We start from the raw sequence: 11,682 nt of genomic DNA, 5'->3' as shown, positions 1-11,682 counted from the left end.
CATAATTATGATGTGTTTACTCTCTTGATTGTCATCATAAAAAAAAGGGATATTGTTAAGTCAAAATCAAAGTTTCAATGATGAAAAATTTACTTACCTTATTTTGCAGAAATCAGGAATCAACAAAAGGAAAGAAAACTAATGAGAAGTTGTCCAACGATGAGTTGCTAAATTCATGGACAAGAAAACGGAATTCAAATCTATCATATCCTTTTAGCCTCAATCGAAGGAAATCAAGACTACAAATCAGGAGCTATTTCCAGTAAATATTCCGTATCCTCAATTAGCTCAAGCAAAGGCTCGAATTTCTCCACAATGTAAGATCGTGACAAAGAAAGTCATGAACGAATCTTGCCATTCCCAAGAGCAGGATTCGAGAGGCACCCCTTGGGTCAAATCCCTTTGAAGATCATGTGCCTCTAACTCAGTCAAGGTTCATCGCCTCTCAACTCTCCTATAAGAAGTCTGCTAAGATCAATTGGAAGATTTGCGCAACTACAAACACTGTTTTCTAAATCTCTATACTTCTTAGCCTAAATATTGTATTCCTCAGTTTATCAGTGTCACTAAAGATAGGAAGAGTTAGAACGCAAAAGAGATTTGTGTCACCATTCAAGAAACATTGTTGCTATACTTCGTTGATGGTGAACGAATTAAAACCATACTTGTTGTAATAACTTTCAAGATCTAAGGGAACCCTTGTGACCCAAGAATAACTGGATATAAGTGCTATACCGGTACCGAACCAGTATAAAAATAGTTGTGTGTATGTCTCATTCTATTTACTGTTATTTTTCATTGTGACTAAAATCATCGTTAGTCGACTAATTTTTAAATAGACCACAATTCACCCCTCCACCCTTGCACTTTCAACATGAACTATGCACGCAGATTAATAAACATCAACGAAGCTATAGGATGTCTCAAAATACTGTAATCGCTAATGTTCAAAACGATCTATCACATCGTCACAAGGAGAACGATATAGGGGAAGTCAGTGTTATTTGAAATATTTTAAACTTCTCCAAAATTTCAAGTAGAGAGAGAATTTGTGTCTCTTACATATTTAAAAATGAAGTTAAATCAATTAAAAAGAAATTCTATCGTCAAAAAATGTGGTAGAATGGTTGGAATTTCTTCGCCCTTAATAAAAGTCTTGAGTTTAAATCCTAAAAATAAAAATGTTTTTGGTAATGCTTTACCCTTTTAGTGAATTATTCAGTGCATATCCGAATTAATCGAACTAGTGGTTGCTGAATCCAGTAAAAAACAGACTTTATCATGGTTTATCTTCCAAAGTCAAATGAACAGAAGAAAAAAAAAGTGAGAAGAATTTTAGGCTCCCTTGAAACTTATGATATATAGGATGTAAGCATCAAAGATGAAAGTAACTAAGAAGGGCCTAGGAAAGGTTCGGAGGCGGGGGGAGGGGGGGGGGGGGTTGTTATGTTTTGCTTGTGGAAAGTTGATGACGTGAATTTAGGTAAACACGAGTCTATTAGGTTATGATGATGAAATACTCGTCGTCCACCCACCCACCCTGAATTAGTCAAAAGGTAGGTAAAGTTACTTTTCCCGTCATATATAAATATTTATTGAAAAAAAAAAAGACTTTTCTTTGAAAAAAAAGAAGAAGATAAAATTGACTTTCTATATATTTGGTGATTGTGTTCATATCCACTTCTTGACAAAACCAAGAGGTCGTAAGTGGATATGGATTGTGTGCTGATCCTTTGGTTTCAACCTTTAGTTTTACACAAAAGAAATTTTTTGACTCTTTTATTTTCTCATTTTCTAATTTCTTTCTTTAAATGGTTATGTGTGCATTTTAGATTTGTATTTCCAAAATGAAATTACAAGTCCCTAAATATATTTTGAGAAAAATACAATGGTATATATCCTTTAATCATAACTCTACTGGCTATTAAATATTCTACGACAGACTTTGGCACTGGCCATTCATGTGTGTCTATATATATATATAATCCTACCGAAATAAAATACTAGTAGTTAATTGACATAATAAAATTAACGTATCCATTATAGACCATCATAGCTTTAAAGAAAATAAAGGCATAAAGTAATGTTTATATTTTTTTTTCTTTTTTCTTTTTAATACTTTTGGATGATCTTTGCTATATATTATATAAAAATACCTTAAATGATATTGTGGAAACAAAAGATTCAATCCGTACAGTGTTAATTTAGACGAAGCATGTTAACTTAGACAAACAACTGCAAGTTGCTAATCTCAATATCTAATTAATTTTGGTACAATATAAATATTATACATATTGGTTAGCTGTAAAGTTTAATTGATATATCTGCAATTTTCCGTTTAATTGTCCTTGATTCTGCAAATATCTATTAAATTGCCACACTGGAATATCAAAATTGTAGCCGATAATGTTGCTCAGAAAGTATTTGTATTAGGGACTTTTCCAAACAATAGTAAAGCGACTAACTAAAATAAAGTCAAGATAGGTATGATAAAAATCATCTTTTTGAATCGAAACAACTTATGCGATAATTGGAAAAATTCGATTGTGTAATGACGAATTTCGAGCACCTATGAATGGTGTGGAATAAATTATTTTAAGAAGTCTTTAATTACTTTTTGAGACAACTCTGCATCACCTTCTTAAGCTTTATCAAATATGATCATTGCTTAAGTACAATACACCACCTTCTTAGTGTTGTCTCAATTTATGTGCTATGTTCGGATTTTAAGGGCGTATCAAATATGATTATTGCTTAAATCCGAATTTCGCTACATAAATTAAGATTGAAAAAGTATTAGATATGACCTGTATTTGAATCCGAACTCCGACACATAAATTCGAATAAAAATAGTATTTGCTGATATTATAATTATTTAAATTCGAACTATCACATAAATTGGCCAATAGGAGTATCAGATATAATCATTGCTGAATATAACGAAATGATACTTTTTGAGTTGATAATATATTTTATGATCATCAGTAATAAGAACAAAGAGAAAAAGGGATATAATCATTGTGGAAGGTGAAAAGGCTTGTTAAATTTTCCATGTATAGACAAGGAAGAAAGTGGTATTGAGATGAAAATTCTTCACTTCTTTTCTAAACAAGGTATAATGTAGGGTTTCAGATGAGATGACAGTTTCAGACCCTACTGATGATGAATTTTTCCATTTGAGGATTTGGTGAAACTATCCCATCATATCAATTACCAAACCACTTAATTGTAAACGTCCAATAATTTAACAATATCAGTAGTCATTCAATAAAAAAGTGTAAGCAAAAGATAAATTTATATATTCATTAATTTGATATAAACAATCGAACTCTCACTTCCTTTCTCTTTAAAATATTTTAGAAGAATTTAAGGGCTAGGGTGAGCTTAAGGTAAATTTGACGGTTGAGACCACATTTGTCTAAGGACCCGTTTCGCAATAATAAAAAAAGATTTACTTTTTCGAAAATATTTTACTTTTTCTTTGGAATCGGTCTTTGACAATGAAAATTTCAAATTTTACTTGAAGATAAATTTCAGAATATTTCGACATTTGAATTTCACATTTTTTTACTTTATTCCGAAATATCATAACTCTTATGTTCAGACGCCTACTTAGACTATTCTGATTCCCTCTTAAGGAATTACTATTTAAGAGATTAAGAGGCCCGTTTAGACATAAGAATTTTTTCACTTTTTTTTATTTTTTTCGAAATCGATGTTTGGCCATAAAATTTGCAATTTTCACTTGAAGATGAATTTTGGAATTTTTCTAAAATTAGAAAAAATTCAAAAAATTGTTTTTCAAAATTTTCGCTCAGATCACACACAAAAATTCAAAAACAATCCAAAATTATATTCATGTCGCAAACATAACTCTAATTTTCAAATACTATTTTCACTTTTAAAAAAAATCATTTTTTAATTTTTTTTTACAATTCTTATATCCAAATGCCCACTAAATATGAGTTTCAAATAAGAAATAGATTTGGTGAGAAGTTGGTATACCGTACCTTCAGTGCGAATTATATCAGGAATTTACCGATATAGAGGTAGCTTTCCATGATAATGTTCATGTTCATTGGACAGTGGGATTCTTAGTTTAAGCCGGATGGTTAAATTGTTAAAATCTTTTTTGTCTAAGTACATCAAACCATTACTTAATTATAATATTTTTCTCATTGAAAACTAACTTTTCTTTTTATGTTTTTCTTTTTTATCTAGTGTCTAACACCTATATTGGAACCCGATTAATTTGGATTCTTGTGAGTCCCATTAAAAGGGAAGTACTTCCTATCAGATTTTTTTTCATTCCGAAAGCTCGAACTAGTACAGGTGAGTGACCACATCTATTCCTTTTATTTTTGTTACTATACTTAGCATGTACTATTTGTCCGATATATTTGGCGTTGCCGTCCACCATTAATTTTACAAAGGGAGGATAGATTACCAAGCTATTATAATTGGTTGTAAGCTATCAAATTTTCATGACTATCCACAGCTAGCTCATATTCTTTCCATTCTATTTAAGCTGACCAATTCACTATTTCACTAAAATCAAAATTTTCAAATACTGTTAGTGCGTTTTTGTTCTCAATTTTCTGTTAGTAATTATCACTGTTATAACTCAAAACTTGAACTAGGTAAAAGGCGCGTTAATCTTCTTGTTTGGCTGCAGTTGAAAAACAAAAAGCCTCGTATTGCACAAACTGTTACTTCGGGGGTATGTGAAGTCTTGTAGGTTAGTATATATACCGGTTCGACCTAATTCAATAATTTCAGTCCAAATTTATATTTGTATTAAAAGATTCATTAAATATGTAAAAAAAAATTAAATTCAAAATCCAATTATTAACACCTAATGTCGCAATTTTACCATTTAGAACCCACAAAGTTCAAATCCTAGTTCTATCGCCTCTTCTTACACAGAGTACCAAATTATCTACTATCCTTTAAAGGGCGGAGCTAGAGTGCCGAAAGCCGGTCGAACCAGTAGCTTAGTTCGAACCTTGTATTTGTCTTAATTTTTTATTGAATATGTATAAAATATTAATTTAAAATCCAGTAACGATTAAAATCTCGAACCAATAAACTTGAAATCCAAGCAACGCCTCAAATCCCTTATGTATCAAAGTGGATACTCTCTTACGCCTTCCGGACAAAAGAAAATGATTCTCGACTAATACGGCAAATTATATACTTTCAACAACTATTTTAATAAAATTTCTAAATAGTTTAATATGGTTAAAGGACAAATATTCAATCCAAACCTTACTAAACTTTTAAAGGGAACCAAAAAAGAAGAAAGACAGCTAATTTATATGTCCTTGTAGAGATTGCTTGATTAAAAACCCAATAAACTTTTGTAATAACACAATGTTTATCCATCCATATTTCTTAAAACACAAATACATATTCAACATGTTGCTTTTACAAATAGGTAAAGAAATAATAAATCCCACCTCCACAAAACAAGAAGTGCTAAAATTATATATTTTCATCAAATTAAGCCTTCTCCTTGTCAGCATATTTTTGTAGAGCATCACCAACCAACTTCCCATACCTAAATTCATCAAATATTTCAACCCCCATATTAACGTAAAAATCATAAGATTTCTTGTTCCAAACAGCCACAATTCCTTCAACTGAAGCAAACCCATTATTTGCAGCAATAGAAGCAACAGTTCCAAATAACAAACTCCCCATTCCTAACTTCCTATAACTCTCCCTAAAATAAAGACTCTCAAAATAAATCCCAGCTTTATCATAAAAGCACGAATAATTCGCGTAAAAGAACGCGTATCCGGCAATAAAAACATCTTCCTTTTCATCTCCACATGATTTGGACTTAAATTCCTCAGCTTCTTTGTCCTCAACTGTTGCTCTAAGATCAAATGTTTTTAAAACTGGCTTGAATTTTTCATCTTTTTTGGTATTTTCAAAAGGTGTTGGCGAAACTTCGAGTAAAAGTACTGAGGGTCCATAAAAGAGAGGATTAGGGTTTGCTTTAAAAAGAAGATCACAAAGAGAAGATTCAGTGGCTTTGTAAAGATGAGTGTAATTATGATATTCATGAATTTGGTAAAAGAGTTTGTATATATGGGAAATATCAGCTTCATTTGCAAGACGAACTCTAACATATACTTTTTCAGTAATTGTGAGGTTTTTGTTATTAGTTGTAGCCATGGTAATAAGCGTGGTTTTTGTTTTTGGGTTGAAGGAAAAGTTCAAATATTTTGTGAGAAGAGGAAGTTTTGGTTATGAGATGATTAAAGAGGTTTTGGTTATTTATAGTGGAAAATTTGTGCTTTATTTTTATTTATTTGGTGGAGTTGGTGAAAAAAAAAACTTATGTATATTATATGGAGCTTATTCAAGATGTGTAATTATCAACATTATAATAATAGTAAAAGTTGGCTGAGTTGGTGAACACAAGAGTCTCCGCGTACTTTCCTGTTTCGTTCAACTTTTCTTGTTAAATTTGTTTGCTTTTGAAAATGACCATACATCAGTTTCCTTTTCTTTTCTTTTTTGTCTTCTTTTTAATAGAAGCAGATGGAACAGCGAAAGAGAATTAGGAAAGATTCTCTATAAAGCCTGGTAAGAATAGATGAGTAGGTGTATTCTTTATGTGTTCACATTAAAGTGTCATATTACAAGCATCATTATTATTGATTTGAGAGAAAATATTCGCGGAAATTAATAGTCTGTTTGGTCAAGCTGCAAAAATCAATTTATTTTGAAAAATGCTTTCTTCAAAAGTGTTTTTCTCAAAAGTACTTTTGGTGAGAAGCAGTTTGTGTTTGGCTAATTAATTTGAAAGCACTTCTAAAGAGCAATTAGTGTTTGACCAAGCTTTAAAAAACTGTTTCTAAGTGTATTTTTCTCAAAAGTGCTTCTCAAAAAAAGTGTTTTTGGAAAGAAGCTACTTTTTTCTACTTCTCCAAAACTGTTTTTGCTTCTCCTCAAAAGTACTTTTTTTCCTTCTAAAAGCTTGGCCAAACACCTCAATTTTTGGCCAAAAGTACTTTTGACCAAAAAAGCACTTTTGGCCAAACAAGCTATAAGCTACATACCGTAAGACGGTGCAGCGAGGTGGTGTCAAGAAGATGGTTATTGGTGTAGTGCAATTTTAGGATTGGATTTGTATTTCTAATGTTGATTTGAAGGAGTTTACTCTTAAAGAGGCTCAAAGTTTGAGGTATTATATGCATCCAGATGTCACAAAAATGTATCGTGCCATTACTGGTGGCGGAAGATGAAGAAGGATATTATTGAGCATGTCTTACGGTGTTTGAATTGCCAGCAAGTGAAATATGAACATCAGAAACTAGGTGGTTTGACTTAGAGATTGGTTACCAAAGTGAAATTGGGAACGCATTATTATAGACTTTATGGTAGGATTACCACGGACTTTAAGGAAGTTTGACGCTATTTGGGTCATTGTGAATAGATTGACAAAATCTGAAAATTTCATTCCGCTAAGACTTCTTACATTTCAGAGAAGCTGCTCAGATCTAAATACGGGAGATTGTTTGCATTCCAAACTAAAAAGACCTACAAAAAAGGTGGTTTTTAAGTTTTTGGTAAAACTCAAAAACTATTTCAATTTTTCTAAAAATGCATTTCAATTTTGAAGCGACACCCAGTTAATACTTGATTATGAGAGATTACAGTAAATACCTATTTTCATGTACCACTACTAAAATCTCATCATAACATTTAAAATTCCACTGTTGCCGGGCTTCAAGTATTTCACACAGTTTTTCTTTTAAAAATTTTAAGTTTCCTATCGATGGGGTAACAATTTGTGGTATTATATTGGGTAAAATTAAAGTTTGCATATTGGAGGTGACGTGTCATGACACGTGGATTAGCAAATGGTCAAGGAGTTATAATTAGCCAAGAGGCACGAGCAACAACAGATACGAGAGAAGGTGATGAAAGGGGCACGGGCAGTTATTCAAATAGTTTGGTGCCCGTACCTATTTAAATCATTTAAAGCTCAAAGATCAAGAAGAATCAAGGAAATGAATCTGACGACGCATGAGAGTCCAAATTCAGTATTTAACATATATTAAATACCTAGTACGTTAGAGAATTTGTATTTAATACATATGATTGAGTAACGTTTCTTTTATTGTCATTTATTGCTCATAATTGCCTTATTAAGACAAAGGCAATAAACATATCTCCAAAAAAAACTATTATAATAGGGAGAATGCTGAACATTTGTAAGGACAGAGAAGACTATTGGAATATACTGATTTACTTTGCTTTCTTCTGCTCATCTTGTTATTGTTGAAAGCCAATTTCTACATTCTTTCGATTATCAGTAACCCGTGTTCTTCTAAATTCTAGCTTTGACTAAAATTCTATTTTTTGGTTAAACAAATTGGTTCCGTTACCGGGAATTTGATAATCTATTTTCTTTTCACCTAACCTTCCTTGTTGCATCAACTATGTCGACTAACGATGTCAATACTCAAGGAAACCAAGAGAACCAACAAAGTCATCGGGATCAACAAAATATCAACATTCAAGTTCCTGCTCCGCAAGACTCTCCACGACAATCTCGCGAGGCTTCTCCTGATGAATCTCAAACAAACGAGTATGCTCAATTTCAAAACATGGAAGCCGCTGATGAAGCTTTGTAGAAATTAATTACTGCTCAGATCAACAGAGCCGTTGCGGCACTTGTTAACCAGTTACCTGTTGCAACACCCGCACCTACTCCAAATAATAACACTATAGAAAACCCTCGTTCCGGGATCGTTAACTCAGGTAGTGGTGGAACCCCCAATAACTCACAGGAGGGAGAACCAGGTAATGCAATTAATTCTGATTTGCAAACTTTAGTACTAACCTTGCAGAAATAGCTAAAGGAGCAAAGTGAACGCATAGAGCAGATACCTGGGGTGCCACCTATAATCAAGGGGGTAGACATGGATAGGTATTCACAACAACCCTGGAAGCCAAGTGCTGCTCCACTCCAAATCCCAAAAAAGTTCAAAATGCCTGATATTCCAAAGTATGATGGAATAACAGACCCACGAGACCACGTGACTGCCTTCACAACGGGTGTAAAGGGCAACGATTTGACTAAGCAGGAGATTGAATTAGTTCTAGTCAAGAAATTTGGTGAAACATTCACCAAAGGAGCACTAACATGGTATTCTCTTCTACCTGAAATTCTATAAATTCTTTTGCTGATCTTGCATATTATTTCATCAAAGCACACTCGGGAGCTCAAAAAGTGGAAAAAAGAATGGAGGATATTCTCAAAATCAAGCAGGGAGATTCAGAATTGCTTAGAGAGTTCGTGGACAGATTTCAACGTGAAAGAATGACATTGTCGCGTGTACCTGACAACTGGGTAGCTATAGCCTTTACAAGCAATTTGAATGAAAAAAGTTCGAAAGCTACGAGGAGGCTCAAGGAAAGCCTTCGTGAATTCCCAGCCACAACGTGGAATGATGTTTACAACAGGTATAGTACGAAGTTGAGGATTGAGGAAGATACTGTGCCACGATCTCAAAAAGAAGAAAATATATGTCCGAGACGGGCAGAGACCGACAAAAGGTCCGGTAAAAATAGGTACGAGCCTTATATGGGACCTGCGGGAAAAGACTCATGATCAAAACAGGATGACCAAAGGAACGATCGGAAACCAAGGAACAGAGAAGCAGGTTCCTCATCGAGATTCAGGAACGAGCGAAACCATTATGAGTCACGGGACTGTAAGCACGTGATTTTTGCCCTATGAAAGAATTACTACAAAAAAAAATTCAAAAAAAAACAATTTTCCTTTGTGTGCAATTTTTGTATTTTTTTTGGTATTTTGTATAATTATTTGTATTTTTGTCTGTGCATGTTTATTTGTTTAAATTAATAAAAATACAAAAATATGTCGCCTTTGCATTTAGGATTTAATCCTACAATTGTTAGTAATTAAGTTTGTTTTACAAAAATGAAAATTTCAAAAAATGTGCATCATTTGCATTTTTAGCATTTAATGTCCAATTGTACAATTTTATGCTTAATTATCACTTAATTATGTGTTAATTGTTATTGGGAATTAATTTGCGCTATTATAAATTAATTTAGTTCTATACAATAATTTAAGGATTTAGAATTTAGTTTTAGAAAAATAAAAGAAGAAAAGAGAACAAAAATATAAAGAAAATCGAATTGGGCTCTTCTTCAAATTCAAGCCACAGGCCCAAAAAAAATCCAACCATCCCTACAACCCGGACCATTTCAAACCGGGTCGACCTAGTCCATAACCCAAATACCCAACACCCCTATTATCTTACATTTCACAAAAAACAAAACAACAAAAAAAAAACCTAAACCTAAACCTAAAACTACCCGCCCCCCTCCCTCTTCTTCTTCTCCAAAATCCCAAACACCCCAAGCAACCATGGCAGCCCTTCCCCTCACACCCCTGCCCCCCCCCCCCTCCCGTCGTCCATCTCCAAACAACCATAATACCAAAAGTTGTTGCCCCAAGCTTCATCTTCATCGACGAACAACATCCGCCATTGACGAGCTCGTCAAGCTCCTATGGCTGCTGCGTTTTTATTGCTTCTGCTACATCCAAACAGACCCAGCTGCTTCTGCCTTCATCTTCCTCGTCGTCAAGCTCAAGCTCGAGCTCCCATGGCAGCCATGGCTACTCCTTCATCTTCTTCATTGGCCTCGACAGTAGACCCTCCTCACCATATCGGACGACCACCTGAAACAGTCACTTCTGCTGCGTCGCTGCGTCTTCTGATACGTCCAAGCAGCTCCGCCAACAACCATCCCATGCTCGCCGCTGCTACCTCCTACTTCCTCGACGAACAACGACCAGCTGCCTCGACTGCTTCTGTTTCACTTCGTTGTCATCGTCTTCAACCAGCTGCCTCGACTGCTTCTGCTTCTGCTTCTGCTACGTTGCTGCTGCCATAGCCTGTTCAGCAACTGCTTGGGGATGTAATGTTGCTGCTTTGTCAAGCAGGTGGACTTAAAACCAAATCGTGCTGCTTCACTTTTGTTTTCGTCACCTTCAGTCCAAAACCAAAATGAGACCTCACCATTTCGTTTATTCGAGCTTTGGTCGGGGTTGTCGAAATAGTTCATACACAGTCGAGGTCGTCGAGTTGCAGTGCGTCGAGGTTTCCATTCAAATCAGTCCCTTTAGTATGGTAGGATTCTGACCAATTTTTGTGTTTTGTTAGCTTTCGTTCATTTTTGTTCAATTCTCGTTCCAGGTAAAATTAAATGTTTGGTTTATTCTGATTTTTCTCCTTCTCTGTATCGTTGCATATTTCAAGTTAGGAAGTTCAAATGTTTGGTTTAAACTGTGGCTATTCCCATGAGTGTTTATTCTTGTATTGGTTCAAATGATTTCGTTTTGTGTATTGTTTGGTTTCCTGCTTTTGTTGTTCATCATATGAGTTTCAGTTTGCATTTTCGTTCCCGTTCATTGTGATTCATGTTGTTTCAAGTTTATTTTTGTTGTTGATATTGTTGTCTCTTTGCTCATTCATTTTTTTTTGTCTAAGTTAACCAGGATTGGTTCCCAATATGGTTAACTTATTCCCATTAATTTGAAGTTGTATGATTCATTTGTGTTCATGAGATTGGTTGTTGAATTTGTTTAGAAATTGGTCATATTTGCTATGTTTTGGTTGGAATCGA

General features: G+C 34.0%; 1 protein-coding gene across 1 annotated transcript; it reads right to left on the bottom strand.

Annotated features, from left to right (window-relative positions):
• Positions 1-5,355: 5,355 nt before the first annotated feature.
• On the bottom strand, positions 5,356-6,224 carry LOC107822189 (tyramine N-feruloyltransferase 4/11). Its single transcript, NM_001326090.1, is given in 1 exon segment — positions 5,356-6,224. A coding segment is annotated over 1 exon segment (681 nt). The 5' UTR covers positions 6,184-6,224; the 3' UTR covers positions 5,356-5,502.
• Positions 6,225-11,682: the final 5,458 nt, after the last annotated feature.

Source organism: Nicotiana tabacum, chromosome 5 (genome assembly GCF_000715075.1).
Source record: "Nicotiana tabacum cultivar K326 chromosome 5, ASM71507v2, whole genome shotgun sequence".
Classification (NCBI taxonomy): domain Eukaryota; kingdom Viridiplantae; phylum Streptophyta; class Magnoliopsida; order Solanales; family Solanaceae; genus Nicotiana; species Nicotiana tabacum.
This window is presented reverse-complemented; position numbering and strand designations above follow the sequence as displayed.